This window comes from Symsagittifera roscoffensis, chromosome 7, assembly GCF_963678635.1.
Source record: "Symsagittifera roscoffensis chromosome 7, txSymRosc1.1, whole genome shotgun sequence".
NCBI classification, from domain to species: Eukaryota; Metazoa; Xenacoelomorpha; order Acoela; family Convolutidae; genus Symsagittifera; species Symsagittifera roscoffensis.
The window spans coordinates 12,079,855-12,096,054 of NC_087068.1; the positions used below are offsets into that span (position 1 = coordinate 12,079,855).

At 36.9% G+C, this 16,200-nt stretch overlaps 2 protein-coding genes across 3 annotated transcripts in view; both read right to left on the reverse strand.

The window, feature by feature from the left end:
• Nucleotides 1-2,238: 2,238 nt before the first annotated feature.
• Nucleotides 2,239-6,229, reverse strand: LOC134851077 (dnaJ homolog subfamily B member 9-like). The gene is made up of 2 exons (XM_063866994.1): nucleotides 5,992-6,229; nucleotides 2,239-3,011 (listed from the first exon to the last, which is right to left on the reverse strand). Exons 1-2 carry the CDS (start codon nucleotides 6,214-6,216, stop codon nucleotides 2,544-2,546), a joined length of 693 nt encoding a protein of 230 aa, XP_063723064.1. The 5' UTR covers nucleotides 6,217-6,229; the 3' UTR covers nucleotides 2,239-2,543.
• Nucleotides 6,230-6,747: 518 nt separating this feature from the next.
• The window catches only part of LOC134852171 (uncharacterized), a 32,226-nt gene continuing 22,773 nt past the window's right edge, over nucleotides 6,748-16,200 (reverse strand). For both annotated transcript variants that reach the window (XM_063868484.1, XM_063868483.1), the window contains exons 9-14: nucleotides 15,667-15,821; nucleotides 14,994-15,105; nucleotides 14,451-14,653; nucleotides 12,356-12,521; nucleotides 10,272-10,413; nucleotides 6,748-7,587 (exon numbers count right to left, since the gene is read on the reverse strand). In XM_063868484.1, coding sequence (XP_063724554.1) covers nucleotides 7,303-7,587; nucleotides 10,272-10,413; nucleotides 12,356-12,521; nucleotides 14,451-14,653; nucleotides 14,994-15,105; nucleotides 15,667-15,821 — 1,063 coding nt within the window. In that variant the 3' untranslated portion in view covers nucleotides 6,748-7,302. The remainder of the gene's footprint in view (nucleotides 7,588-10,271; nucleotides 10,414-12,355; nucleotides 12,522-14,450; nucleotides 14,654-14,993; nucleotides 15,106-15,666; nucleotides 15,822-16,200) is intronic.

The window sequence follows — 16,200 nt, forward strand, 5'->3', positions numbered from 1 at the left end:
GACTTATGCAAAACGTTTTGGAATACTTATACTGACAGGGTTGGCAAAATGTAAGTTAAGAACAAAAATAACAAACTAACTGTTATTTATCGAAAAAAACATGTTATTTTTGTTAAATTGTTAATTAAATTAACATATCAACAAGAATTGAGTTTCTTGAACAGAAACGCAAACTTTCCGGCTTTCACAACGCCGAGTTGAGCACGAAGCTTCCCATACGTCAGGTGAGATTTTTCGCTCTGTAGTTTGTCAAGTGAAACTGCAATTGGTTTGAAATTTTTTTTTCATCTGTTCGGGATTCGCTACAATCGTTTCGGAACAAGCATGCAGTATAGTTGCGTTGTGTTTTTCTAAGAATTACTGAGGGTGATTAGTTCTCCAGAAAATTTCGAGGTTCCAACAGGCATGTGGTGAATTGTTTTCAACGCTCTGATCAAGAGTCTCAAATCCTATCGGATGCACACTGAGGAACAATGTTATGATTCCTAGTAATTATTTCCCAAATCAAATTTGAAGAACGAGAACAATAGCCGGTTGCTGTGCAATTACCACAGAAAAATCCGACCTTATTGATTGAAAAAAAAGTATAGCAAAAATCAGAAACTTTTTTTAAATATCAAGAATGATCATTTTTCCGATTTATTTCCTAAAATCCGGTATTAAGAGTCGATGAACGCATTGAAAACTACAGTGCTGATTTAAATTAACCGGACAAAATGAACAAAACTTGAATTCTCCAACACGTTTTTCTCAAAATGGGTTGAGATTAGACAAAAAATAAAGAGAATAAAAGTTGCTTAGAATTTCATAAGAATTATTATGGTGCTATTTTTTCTCCAAAATTCTCAATCACAATTTTACCCAAAAAATGGGTAATTTTGGCTTTTTTCAATTAATCAAGAATTACACTGAAACTACTTTGTTAATTGATGAGAAAGTTATATCAGAAGAAACATCCTACATAGCCCAATAAAGTTTAAGAAGGGTTAAATCTCCAAAAACCAGTATAAAAAGTTTTTACTTGATATTCAATTAATGTGATTTTTACTATATAAAACCCAGAATTTTTGCTTAAAAACAAGTTTTAAACTATTTGCGCAAATTTTTGGAGACTTAACCTTTCTTAAATTTTGTTGGGATGTGCAAGAGGCTTCTTGTGATGTATTTTTCTATATCAGTTAATTAAATAGTTTCAGCGTAATTTTTGATTAATTGAAAAAAGCCAAAGTGACCCATTTTTGGGGTAAAATTTTGGTTGAGAATTTCGGAGAAAAAAATGCACCATATCAATTCTGATGAAATTCTATGCAACTTTTGTTCTCTCCACTTTTTGTCTTATCTTAACCCAATTTGAGATGAAACTTGTTTGAAAATTCAAGTTTTGTTCGTTTTGTCCGGATAATTTAAATCAGCACTGTATAGTGCTGATTTAAACTAAACGGACACCGCGAACAGTATTTGAACAATAAAACGTGTTTTTCTCAAATTGAGTCAAGATGAGACGAAAAGTGAAGAGAACAAAAATTGCTTAGAATTTCGCCAGAATTAATATGGTGCAGTTTTTTCCCGAAATTCTCAAACAAAATTTTGACTGAAAAATGGGCCATTTCGACTTTTTGTAAACCATCAAAAATTAGGTTAAAATTACTGAGGTAAACTATTTTACAAAATTATATCAAAAAAAGCCTCTTACACAGCCCAACAAAATTTTACAAGGGTGAAAAATTCCACAAATTCTTGATTCTTCCACGTAACTCTTGATTAATATAGGTAAAAGCTGGTGAAAATTTGTTTGAGAAAAATAGGCCAAGAATTGCAGCATAATAATTTTGGTTGAATTCAAGCAACTTGAGGAAAATGCCAATTTGAGGAAAATGCCGAATTCGGAGTACGAAAACAAAAATATAGGCAAAATAAAGTAAGAAAAGTGTCAACGAACTCAACCACAAACTCAACAATTTTAAAATGGTAGTGGGAGGTCAGACATTCATCAATTTTTGTCTTATTCAGTCTGAAAATCGGAAATATTCAAACCAGTTTTTTTTGGACATAGACTATATTTTTAGAACCCTAAACACAGACAAAAGGGCTTTATTATACCACACAATTGAAAATATGGCAAGAAAAAAGGAAACTACGCCATATTTGCTTTAAAACACCCTTAGTGACGTGGTCAAAATCGCAACGTTCTATTAGATTATCTTCACTTCGTTGAGTAACACATAGAACAGCTCAAAAAAGAAAAAAACATAAATAAATTAAAATAACCTCAACGGAAACAAATAGGGTAAGCAATGTACAGATCAAAATTTTTTATTACATTCAATAGTACATTTCTATATAAATATTAAAAGTTTCAAATGACCGAAACAATTTCAGCAATTTAGAAAGTTTTCCCATTGTCCAAATATATAATTTTGAAGACTATCTATCATAAATAAATGATCGCATTTACATAAAACGAAAGCACAATTTTAGCACAACATCTAAATTAATCTATACTTTCAGCAAGTTTTTCGGCACTTCAGCTACAGATTGTATCTCTAACTGCATACAGTTGTAGTACTTCTAGAATTTCCTCTTATTATAGTTTCAGTTTTACAATTTTGTCCCATTCCTCCTCCGCCAGACGAGAAGCTGAACGACTCAAAGCCTCCCATCGAGTCTCCGAACCCGTCAAAGAACCCGTCAAACGGGTCACCACCTGCAAAACCCGCCGAGTGATGGTGATTGTGCTGCTTTCGATGCTGTTCTTGATGCTTGGCGTGGTTGAAATTGTGACTTCGGAAATGGTCTTCGAAGAAACTGTCGAAGAAATCCGAAGAATGGAACTCGAAGCCCCCGAATCCTCCAAACCCTCCACCCTGGTGTTTGGCCTGCCCAGTTCCGTCGAAAGCCTGCTCGCCATACTTGTCATATTGAGCTCGTTTCTCTTTGTCCCCGAGTATCTCATAGGCTTTGTTGATTTCCACGAACTTTGCCTCGGCTTCTTTGGCTTCTTCTGGGGCGACCTGAGGGAAAAACAGGCATAATTGGAACCGTCAAAGTGCCAATGAGACCGTCATACTTAAAACCCGAAAAAGGCCAATATCTAAATTAGCCAAATTGAAAGACTACGGTCACATGTGCATATGTTAGCTGATTCGAAAGCAGCCAGACAAATATGAAAGCCAAATAAGAAAGCTTCCAAGTAGACATGTCAATCACTTGAAATTGGCTCATTTTAATTAGCAACAAGAAATCGATCCAAGATCGAAACTTTTACAAGAAATCCGAATGAGCCAAAAATCTCAAGAGACAGTGGAAAAACTGTTACTAAGCTCAAGTAAAATGACGAAATGTCAATTTTTCGAAAGTTTCACACAGCTGCACTTTGAAAACACATACAAAAAATGGCAAAAATGTTCTCTAAAAAAGTACATAGCCAACAGACATTTGGAAGAGTCAATAAAGGCAAGTAAACAGAAAAAAAAAAACGGATTTATTTTTTTTAAATCTCAACTTTCGGTTTAAAGGAAAAAATAGATGATCTCAAAGCTCTTTGAATTTCAGGATCCATTTAAGCTTGACACTTTTTTTGATAAAATTAACCCAATTTGAGAAAACTCGATCAATGGGTAAAATTTTTATTTCGCTGGGAAATCTGATATTTAATTTCCATTATCGAAATTAGAAGTCGATCACATTTTTCGTGACCATCACAAAGTAAATGAACTTAACTTGAAAAAAAAAAAATCAAAAGTCAAACTGCGAAAAGAAAATTTAAGGGTCTGAACTACGTTCATTGACTCTTCTAAAGGTAAAAATAAAAAACTTTTAACTTGAGCAAAAATCGAACTCCCGGACTGGGCATTGAGAATCTCAAGTAGTCGCATCTGCTCATTGGTCGCTTGAAAACCGTCAAATACTAGTCACCCAGAAAGATGATACAAGAATTGAATTTAATTGCCAATGCTATATTAACCTTTTGATATTAACCGGAATCGAACCCCGGTATGGGGATAAAGAGTCTCACGGTATGGGGATAAAGAGTCTCATATATATGCGCCATGATCACTCGAAAATAGTCAAACACCAACATATTAGATGCTTTTGAATTGCCAAAGCTATGCCAGCAAAAGCGCTACTAAATGATCATTTAATTTACGAACTAGAGCCACGAAGTACTAAATGAGCAATTAATTTACTAAGTAGAGTCAGGGGAAAACTCTAATTCGTAATATGACAGTACGCTAGCTAACTCGCGTTTATCATCATTATGGAGGTTTGAAGTTTTTCTCGATAATATCCTTGCGTAGGCGTCAGAAAAACCCTGCTGACAATTTATTTCAAGCTGAATTGAGGCAAAAAACTTATCCAAATTACAGATATTAGATCGCAATATATCACACTGTACTTCACTTAGCGTGGAAACATTTTTGCCCGAAAAGGTTTTTATCGAATTTTCAATGTTTTATTTTCAACCAAAGACTACCTCTGATGCCTTAACATGTAGTCGGAACAAAAAAGACTTTGACGTGATGAGGGCAGTTTTGTTGATTTTTGTCATCAACTTTCGAGTTTGACATAACAAAGCACATCAACATATAACTCTTGATTACTTTTGAAGCTCTCTTCAAGTTGTTTATCAAACTTGTAAGACCCTTGAAGGAAAAATACGATCTCCTATAACAAAAAATGACTCGAAAGTTTTGACTTGAGTTTTTTTAAGAATTCCCAATCCAATGAAACAGTTTTTTAAATGAAATTCAAAAAAGTTATAAGCTGATGTATTTCTTTTTTTGAAACTCGAAGTTGAAGACAAAACTCAACAAAACTGCTCGCATCAGGCCAAAGCCATTTTAAATCCGCAATCATTTTACTAGACTTAAAAATCTTTTTAAAAAAACTTTCTGTTTCTTTTATAGGAGAGCGTACTTTGTCCTCAGTTTGATAAAGGTTGTTGAAGGGAGCTTCAAAGGTAATCAGAAGTGAAACCGCCAAAATTCAAGAAATAATTAGCGATAGAAATTCTACAATCAGAGAAAAAATCACGGAGAAAAATCAATCATTTCATAAGACAGAGGCGACGCTTGTTTCGCAAAACTAGCGAGAAAACGACAAAGCTGCGCTAAAAATTGAAATGAGAAAAACAAAAGGTAAAGATAAACCTTGAAATTTGAAACCTTTGCTGTTGCGGATTCGATTCTACGACCTGTAGTTTTAGAGTCTTCTGACCTCGCATCTGCACTACAAGCCTTTGACAACTTGCAAACACTAACCACGAATAAAACAGCTACATATGCTAAAAATTTGCCAAAGCCACGCAGCAAAAGTGGCACCAAATACAACTAGACACAATTTTGAATGTAATCATTTGGAATACAACAAACTGGGCATCCACGCTAACTTTGCATGTAATAAAATGGAAAGCATAAAGCCACATTATGTATAAATTATGCATTTCAAAAAATTGCGAGATATATTGAGTTAGAAAATTTCTGAAATTGAGTTTTTATGATTGTTCTGTCGTTTGAAAAAAATCGTTTTTTTTTATTCATTTAAAATGTATCAACTGTGATAACTTACTGCTAATCGAATGTCAAAGCACATGCTCTCAAAAAACCGTAAAGATGCCACCAAAAAGGGTACCAATATTTGCGACATGGGTTGGAAAAAAGAATAGTCGTACTCTTACACTACGGTCACGGCTGGAGGGGTCCCAGTGTCATCCATCTCCTCAAGGTGGGACCGGCTGCGGCAAAATGGATGACATCTCCCCCTCCCCCACGGTTGGTCCTGCACTGAGCAGGCCGGGGGCAAATAAAAAAAAAAACTGAAGCTTTCAAGTATAAAACCTAAAAAATCAAATTAAAAAATCTAAGCTAGTACTCAAAACAGAAGCCAAAAAAAGACATTTTCCACATTTTCCCAAGCTAAAACGCGCACTAAATTCCAAGTTTTTCCATACAACTGACTGCCTCAAGTGCCATCAAAAAAGTTTCAGGATACCTTATCAGGGTGATATTTCATGGCCAGCTTGCGATATGCCTTCTTGATTTCCTTATCTGTGGCACTCTTAGCAACTCCCAAAATCCCATACAAATCCTTGTTAGCATTTGCATCAGATTTATTATTTCTGGCAGCATCCAATTCGTCTATTAGAATGGCAGCAACTAACACAGCTAATGATAGTAGCTTCAGATCAACAATGCACAATGGAGACAGCTTCATCATGCAGAGCTATGCTCTATCTGAAATCGAAACGGAACTGTGAGAGTGGTCTGAAACTATCGTTAAAAACATGTGTTATTCTAGAGTCAATCTGGGAATCTTTTTTGAAACTATATGTTGGATTGCTGAAATTGTATACCATTTTTTTGTTCATACAAGTCCACAAACTAATGCCAGTGAGAGATATCTTTTTTTCGATGAAATAACAGAGAATAAGGGACATACTTGAAAGAACACACGCAAATTGAACCCCAAAAATAGGATACATGCAGTTTTTATTGACGACCAAAAAAATTCCTGCATAAGCGCCTATTTTGTTGCCTGATCAAGCTTTGCTGAAAGTTTTAGGAAATTTTAAACTTCGAATATAAGAACCAGGATAAAAAGGACCCATATAAAAATAAAAATTCTAGATGATAGTGTATGAGCCAAAAGGTACAACGATTTGTTCGATGTAATGAAGGTTGCCGAAATAATGATATCTTACACAGAAGCCAAATTGCACTTCGCAAACGGAAGCGATAAAATCGCAGAAAAAAATGAAAAAGTAGAAAAAAATAAGCCTTAATAAAACTTTTGCAATAAGCCAGAATCAAACCTCCGAACAAGTCTCACGTCATAGCATCTGTATTACAGACGCAAGGAAATATTCTAATATTAGCTGCAGCTGCAATTAATTTGCAGTGCCACCAAATGAACACTTATATTTGCGAATTGGGTTGGAAAAAAATTGCTTCGTAATATAACAGCACACTCGCATCTGTAATAAAGGAATGAAATAATTTGCTTGTAAAAATTAAAATTATATAAAGCGCCCAGTTTTCCAAGTTGTATTCAAATTGGTCGTAGACCGTATAAACTTCTGTTCCAATGAAATTATAGAATAGAATTTCGGGTATGGAGCCTATTTTGAGTAAATTCTGGAGAAAATTCTTCTGGAATTTATCATTCATGTCATCATCATTTGGGCTCCTGTAGTGATAGTTGGATAGTTTCGAAGAACTCAGGTTGAAATTATTGTAATATTGTTATTGTTGTGTAGCTATTTTATTATTCTAGTCTTCTTCTTCATAACCATGACCGTCATCTTCAGTGACAATTTCCACAGGTAGGCGTGCACCTATCAGGACTGCGACACTTGCAGCCCCCCGATGTGTCCCCTTTGCCCCCCGGACCCCATCTAGGCCCTTTAGTGGCCCAGCAGATCTCCATTTTACACATGCTGCACTGCATCCAGTCACAGCCACTCTTCTTCTGCACTATCACTTTGCATCCAGGGCAGTGGATGGCGTCTCCCGATTGGACTAGTTGTTGCAACATCTGTTCTGTAGCTCGAGCTGCTTCGTCATTGGCCGCCTTCGCTTTTATGTCATCCTGAAAGACAACCGAGATAAGAAACGCATATGGATATTGACTTCTCAACTCAAGTTGTTTATCAAAAACCTAATTTGTAAAACATACTCGGCAGACAGTTGGAAAGAGTCAATGAACGCAAGGAAACAAAAAAATATGAAGTAAATATATTTTTCCATAGAGCAAAACTTCGCTTCGCAAACAATAGCGAGAACACGACACAAAAAAAAACAGCTTTATAAAGTGCAATAAGAAAAAGTACAAATACTCGAATTAGCAAAAATTCGGCAACGTCTGAGATTCGAACATGCGGCCTCTAACCACTGTCACGGACGCTTATTAGGCGTTAGACGATTTAACGCTAGCCACAAATGAAGCACAGAACAGATGCTTTGCAATTTCCAGTGCTACAGTGAAATTTCCACATAAGTGAACACTTGTAATGAACACTTTTATTTGTGAGTTAGGTTAGAAAAAAAGAAGGTTCCTAATAACACACTAACCTGACGCTTATGTAAAAATAATCAGTCGAGTTTTCAACGACTAAAGAACCTACGATGGATGCCATGGTCTATGAAAATTATTTTTTCAAAATTCACATGCAGAGGCGAAGCTGCAATTCGCTATGTGTTCAGCACCACCCAGATACCAACTACATGTCTTTTAAAAAATCTGCCGCCTATAAAGTAGATCAAACACATGCTATTGCTGAATGTATTAGATTTAGAACAATACACATATACTGATCATCATCATCATAACCGGTTTTGGTATTTAAGGTGCTGCAGTAGTCCCAGTCACTGGGGTTGGCAACACCTGGCAACGTCTAACTCCTGCTCTCCATCCTTCCCTGTCCCGCGGATCGGTTCAATCATTGCAGACACTAACATCATTACTCACACACTCTGACCACGTCTTTCTGGGTCTCCCTCTACCTCTGCGGCCAGGGATTGCCATGCTGGTGACGGAGTTGATGCATGACGATGCACGTTGCACATGTCCGAACCACCTGAGACGTCGTGTTCGTAGGACAGACGTAACCTCAACGACCCCGAGTTTCTGGTGAAGTGCAGCCGTGGAAATGCACTCAGCATATCTCCCAGGTAACAGAAGCTGGCTTCGACAAAGCAAGGTTCCGTCCACGTCGTTGGGTTTCAGTCCTTCCATCGATTGGACGAGCCTCGCCACGACATTTTGGACAGACAAATTCTGGATCTGCAGACAGTCTCCCAGCAATGCCACAACACTTCTTGTGTACCCAGAGTTTACAATGGGAGCACCTAATCGTGTTTGAGCGTACTTCTCTGCGACACATTGCGCAGGGGTACTTGCCGGAGTCCTGCAACTGTTCAAGGCCAAGACCGGATACTAGAATCTTAGTCTTCTTCATGTTTACTCGCAAACCTTTCTCCTCCATGTTTGCCTTCCAGACCTTCAGCTTGGTGATGCACTCCCCCATGGAATCAGCGATAATTACAAGGTCATCAGCGTACAGAATCTCCCAAGCGCCTCCAGTACCATGAAGAGCAGCGGGCTGAGTACTGAACCTTGATGCACGCCCACTCCGACTCCAAACTCCTTACTGTACTGTCCGTTGACCCGCCCTGGATGACACGTATCGCCCACTCCTCGACACCAAGACTTCTCATAGCCCACCAGAGGACTTTTCTTGGCACTCGATCGAAAGCGTTCTTCAGATCGACAAAGGCGAAATAGAGAGGCTTCTTCGCTGCGATGTATTTCTCTTGCAACTGGCGGCTAATAAAGATGGCACCAGTTGTTCCCCTGCCCGGCACGAAACCGAACTGCATTTCATTAATGTCCACCATGTTGCGGATGAGAGAGTCCAACACATGTTCCAGCAGTTTCATGACCTGGTCTGTAAGCTTAAGGCCACGATAGTTACCGCGATCTAGCGCTTCACCTTTACCTTTGAAGAGGTTCAGGATAAAGCTATGCTCCTAGTCTTTAGGGATCTCACCGCAGGCGAAGACTGCCTCAGCCAGTTGCGAGGCTAGCTCAACTCCCTCCTCACCAGAAAATGAAATTGAGCAACTTTGCGTTGGAGTATCATTAGAAAAGTGACATCGTAATGGAACACAACCATTTGCGAGTGTTAATATAGAGGCGAATTTGCTCTTTGCAAACATTAACATAAAAAACGCTTTATAAAAAAAAACAAGAACCGAACCAGATAATCACGCGTTTTTTTTCATGGCCGAGGAAACTGTCTTGGCTGCCAGAGGTTCTTATCAGTTAATTGATTAATGTACCTTAGCTGTCAGAAAATTTCGACTAAGTGGTCGTAATGAAGCCAGCAGGTTAATCGCTCTTTTTCGCTTACGTTTGCAGACGTTAAACATAGCCAACAGAGGTTAGAAACACCCTCGGAACACTAGGAAATCGGACTCTTAGTCTCAGATTTGCACTTTCAAAGCACAGGCTATCAAAGTGCCAAGGCTGCCTACTTCAAAAGTGCCATCAAAAAGAAAGTAGCACTAATATTTGCAACTTAGGTTGCAAAAAATTCGCCTTCTAATATCACACTACGCAGAAATCATACAGAAGTTCACTATAAATGACACTTTAGCAGTGCCTGTGAGAACACTATTTGATCTCCAGATCCGTTTTCGGTTAAATTACAGTTCATCAAGACTTGAAATAATTTCGTCTTTCAATTCAGTGGCAATGTTGAAGTGTGTTACCTGGTACTGTTGACAATTCATGTTGGAATGTATGGCGGCACAGGTGAGGCAGTTCTGCTGGCCACAGAGGGGACAAGGGAAGAAGTTGACATTTTCCTCCACTATACACCAGCCTCTACAGTCGGCGGTTTTGCAGTGGAAGCTAAAAGAAAATGAACAACATGGCCAACTGACAGTTTGAAAAGTGAAACTGACAAGAAAAACTTCATTTTAAAAAAAATTAAAATTTCAAATTCAAAAGAAAAAATATCCCTGTAAAATATGCCTCATATGCGTTTCAAGAACAATTTTTGATTCGAAATTTTTTGATAAATTTAACCGAATTTGAGAAAATTAAATAACTTAATAAAATTTGTATTTCGATGGGAACTCTGAACATTAAAATCCACTGTCGAAACTAGAAGTCGATTACGTTTTTTGCAACATTTACAATTTGGCTGCTCAAAAAAAGGATTTTGCCTTCCTTTTTACAATGAAAATGAACCGAACTAAGAAAGAAATCAAAAGTCAAATAGTGAAAAACCAGAATTGAGCTTGAACAAATTAAAGACTTCCTGAAAAGAACATCAAGACCTATATAAGAGTCTTAACTACTTTCATTTCTCTTAATACAAACATAGAGAAACAGAAAATTAAAATTATGGTTTTTATAGAAAAAGGTAGCAAGCCTAAATTCGAAGATAAAAAGCAGAAAGAAAATTTAAAATTTACGTTTTGTAGAAAAGAGCAAATAGTCAAAATACGAAGAGAAAATTACAGATGAAAATTAGAGACAAGAAAAATTAAAATTTACATTTTGTAGAAAAAAAAAGATGAAAACTAGACAAGAAAAATTAAAAATTAGATTTTGTACAAAAGGTAACTACTCAAAAATCGAAAAGCTTCAATGACACCTCCAAACTGCAAAAAATTGCTGAAAAATATCAAATACGTGGAGAGTTCCTCTGATTCTTTTATATTTCCACCCCGGAATATAGCAGAAATGGTGCTTGTCGGCCCAGTCGAAATGCCAAAAAGTGAACCAGTTCGTGCCAAAAACAGAGATTTCCCAAAGTCTGGAATTAAAAACGTTAGGGCGGACCCTTTCAGCTCTTATGTGGAAATTACAATGATTCAGTTAATATCTTTCACATCGACAAACTAGCTGAAATGTTTACTTTATCATTTGCTTTGAAACATAGGCCTTTTATGTTGTTTTTAGAAGTTTTTTTGTTTTCATGCCTATACTTTGGACTGTCTCTACATTATAGAAGAAAATTTTAATCAAGCTGATCTTTATAAGGTAAGGTACAACTTTGATTTAATCAAGCATAAAGTATATCATTACCAAAAAAAATTTACTGTCAAAATTGCAGTTATTCAGCCGGAATCGGCGCAAAAAATAAGCTAAAATATGCCGAAAAACTTTATTCCTGGCAACTAATCATGAGTCGAAATAAAATAAAGATGAAAATTAGAAACAAGCAAAGTTACGATTTTTATTTTGCAGAAAAAGGCAACTATTCGAAACTTCGTAAATTAAAGATGAAAATAAGTCAAAAGAAAAACTCAAAATTGCATAAGTCAAAATCCAAAAGATTCAATGAAACTCCGAATTGCTAAAAAAAAAAATTGCCCTGATGCATTTTTTTGTTTTCAGCTCAATAGGCCATTAGAGTCTCCTAGGTAACTTTTATCGTGTGTCTTATTTAACCGTCCGCGTAATGATCCTCATAGACTTCAGCTTGTGGGATTGAACCGATTGATTAAACGGCTTGTTTGAAACCATTCTGCATACAATTGTCAGATTCAGCTGTCCATCGAGAGTCGCAAATTTCTTGCAACATAATTGAGAACAACTTTTAAATTGAGAAAAGTACGTTAGCTTACCATCCACCAAGTCCGTTACTTTTTCAAAACCCTAACTTTTTCACCGACTTTTCAATGAAGAAAAGTACGTTCGCCTAACATCCACCAAGCCCGTTACTTTTTCAAAATTCTAACTTTTTCAAACATCAATTTTTAAATCTTGGTCCGCAAAACCCTATTTTTTGCAATCACATGTTCTTGTTAACTTTTTACGTAATGTGAGGGTGGATGGATACCTGTTGGGTTCAGCTGCTTCTGCCTGTGAGACGCCTGCCTGAAGTAATTTGTCGTACTGTTCCTCTGACAAGAGAGCCCTAATCTCCTGCTGCTCTATCATCTGTTCACAGCTACTATTATCCTCCTCCACAAACGGACACGTCACACGCACACCGTCTTCAGAGGCTTTAACAAGAAATTATTCATTGTAAATTAACAAATCAGCCGAAGTAAAAACCAGCCGAATTGTTACATCATATGATGAAACTTGCACGATTTTCGTAACTGTTACATAATCGTCAGATAACTACTATAACATAGCCAACTAACAGTTGGAAAAGAGAAATGAAAGGAAGGAAACTGAAAAAAAACTGTATTTTTCAAGAACCTTCAACTTTTTAATTTTTAAGAACATAAAACAGATGGCCTTGAAGCTCTTTGAATTTGTAGAACAATTTATGATGACACTTTTTTGTTAAAATCAACCCAAATTGAGAAAACGATCAATACGTTAAACTTTTATTTCGCTGGGAAATTTGATGATTAATTTCCATTTTCGAAATCAGAAGTTGATCACGTTTTTCGTGAACTTTACACTTTTGCTGTTCGATAGCGGAGTTTGCCTTCCTTTTAACAATGAAAATGCACTGAACTTAAGAAATCACAAGTCAAGCCGCGAAAAATCAAAATTGAGCGTGAACAAATTTTAAGACTTTTTCCTGAAAAAAAACCAAAAAAAATCAACAAGACCTATATAAGAGTACTCACTACGTTCATTACTCTCAATAACATATTTTCGGCTAGTTTATATTTCGGCTGGTTTATACACCGCCAAAGCTTTTATAAAAAGATTGCCATCTTGAAGTCACTGCTCCTGATCTGTAATTTGGGAAGCTAGCTCTTGCAAGTTAGCTCAGATTACTTTTAAATTTAAACCCCGGGTCAGTTTCAGAGCTTATCACTGTAGCTCGCGAATCACTTAACCGCATCTGTAGTTCACTTATGTTACCCGGATTTGAGTTGAAAACCACAACTGTTTCTAAAGTTTTCCCACATTCCCGGTGGTCCGAACAAAAATCCTGAAATCAAATTCCATTTAAAAATGTACGAGTAGATCAGGGTATTTCGGAAGGTTTATTTTACCACCAATCAAAATCGAGTCTTTTGCATGCAGCTCTAAGTAATCTCAATCCAAATAATTTTTTGAGGTAGAAGATATTTCCTTGGAAGCGAGGAGCGGGTTATTAACTTGACACTAACCTTATGCCTATTACATGCAGCTCTATTCACGCATATCAGTTCAGTCGAAATTAAAAAATGGATTGCAGAGGAGGATCTAGGATTTTCACATGGTGGGGCAGATTTTCAAAAATTATGTCGACCTTTTTTTTAGGTTGACTAAATTAATTCTCCGAGCGCTCCCAAAGTACTACAAATACCCTATTTTGACCAAATTTGCTGCGCCGCAGACAAATGATTGAAAAAAAAAAACAGGCCAAAACGGCAGTTTTAAGCACTTTTTGGCAATTTTGACCAAAAAATTGCGGTTTTATGGCGCGCGCTCTTGCCTCAAAATTGTATACTGGCGCCGAAGACGCCTTTAGAAAAACTTAAGGGCCGGTCAGCCAGAAATGGATATCTCGAAGTAGTACAAAGGGGGGACACTTTGGGTCGGCACTGGCTCGAATCCCTGAGCGGGGGGGCGTCTGCCCCCTCCCCTAAATCCGCTACTGATGGAGTGTAATGTCTTTTCTGGGGGTAGTTTCAACTTGTCTCCAACCCTGTTGAACTCTTGACTGACCTAAGTACTGAACATTAGCGCGATTAAGTGGTCAATAGGTAAATTTTTTATTCCGCTGGAAAATCTGAAAATTAAATTTCACTTACGAAACTAGATGTCGATGAGGTTTTTCGTGACCTATATACACTTTTGTTGTTCGATAGCGGAGTTTGCCTTCCTTTTAACAAAAAGAAGTTAAAAGTCAAACCGCGTAATAGTAAAGTTGAGCCAGAACAAATTTTATGACTTTTCCTATAAAAAAGAAACTAAAAAAACATCAGCAACCTAAATGTTCATTGAGTCTTAACCAAGGCAACAGCAACAATATTCCTGACCTGTGATATGTCCCACTAGACATTCATTACACAACAGGTGATGACACTGTCTCAGAGCCGTGCCCTCCCCCACGTCAATGTCCCGATAGCACACTGTACACTCAAATGGCTCCACGTTAGGGAAACAGCCCTCACTCATTTCCGCATTCTGAAGTGCTATATATCTATCCCCCGCCAGAGCCTTCTCGCGCTCTTCTTCCGTCCTGAAATTAAACAGTGTTCGCTGTCCCATATCAACCTTCCAAAATGTACAATTTCCTGTTACCCATAATAATAAAATCACAGGAGACTAAATTATATTTTGAATACAAGCAGCAAAAAATAAAATCGCTCAAAGCAGGTGTAAGCTGGAATTTGGCGACACCCTGAATGAAGCAAAGTTCTAATAAGCAAAAAATATAAGTCCCAGTTCGAAACTTAACCACACTTGGTGTTTGGAAATTATCAGCTCTATCCACTGCGTTGAAGAAATGATATGAAAACAAAAAACAGTTTGTCAAATAGTTTCTTCCATTGAATCTATTTTACTAGAGGTCTACTCACTTGAGGAGCTGCAACGTCAGCTGTTCATTTTGCTTCTCCCATTCGATCTTAGCTCTTTCATCTTCATCCGGCTCGTATCCTTCCGGAATTATGAAGTCATCCGGTCTCTTTCCTTGAAACAAACAAAATTCGCCGATATCGAACATAAGAACTCGCAGAATTAAAAAGCACAGCACTCGCCATATTCAAATAAAAAACAAAGAGCAAAACTCTAGAATGAATGACTCAGCAAATTGGAACAATATTCAATCTCTGAAATTCAAAGAAAAATAGCCATGAAGCGAAAAGTCTATTTTTTACATATTAAGTCGATGGGGGCTGGGGGTTCAGAACTCGAAGTTTAAGACCATTTTACAACAAAACCAAACAAGCTAAACAATGTCTTCAAACGGGCTTAATTTAAATCGTTGCCAATCTTCCGCGATGTTGAAATCACAACCCAAAAAAGTTTTCGGATGCTTCAATGGTTACGGATTAATGAACTATAAGATAAACATGGCATACATAGAGACTACTTTTTTAGAATCTATTCCATTATTGACTCATTATAGACACATAATAGTATTTTTATCAGCCTAGTAGCGAAAAACGATCTCCTATGTTAGTGTTAGAATTTCGGGTCTATGATTCCTGGAAATTCTATATGATGAGGAAGAACCGACTTTTAACTTACCTTGCCCGCACATTTCACAAAAGCTGAAGTAGGGTCTGCTTTCCGCAAAAGAACACACCTCACAAACCCACCCTACTTTCTTTTTTCTTGCTGGGATTTGTGCTCGGAAAGCAGCATCGCCAAGCTGCTCATTGTTCACAATGTTTTTCTCATTCCTTCAAAAAAAAAGAAAAACGAATAATAAACAATAAGCTAAAAATTGTGAAAATTAAGCATAGGTACATATTTCATGTCTTAAATAAAACGCAAGCCAATGCCAAAAAATTTTGTTCCTGTTATTTAAATTTTTTGATCAAACAAATACGCGAATTCCAAAAATCCTATTAATGATAAAACTGAAGAAAAACTCAAAAAAAGAACATCAAAACTGAAAATTAGAAAGAAGTATCAATTGGGTTCCACCATTTTGACAAAACTGAAGAAAAGCCAAATGACCGCTCTCACGTATTTACAAATTTATACCGCAAAAAACCGCCCATCAAAACCTTAAGCATTCAAATAAACACAATTCAAAAAAAATTCCTATTAAACAAA

What these genes read in the sequence shown, in the direction of transcription:
- LOC134851077 (XM_063866994.1), bottom strand. Translation starts at nt 6,216, where the DNA reads ATGATGAAGCTGTCTCCATTGTGCATTGTTGATCTGAAGCTACTATCA. An exon ending in TGAAATATCACCCTGATAAG is followed by an intron (nt 3,012 to 5,991) that starts GTATCCTGAAAC and finishes TTTTTCCCTCAG; the next exon opens with GTCGCCCCAGAAGAAGCCAA.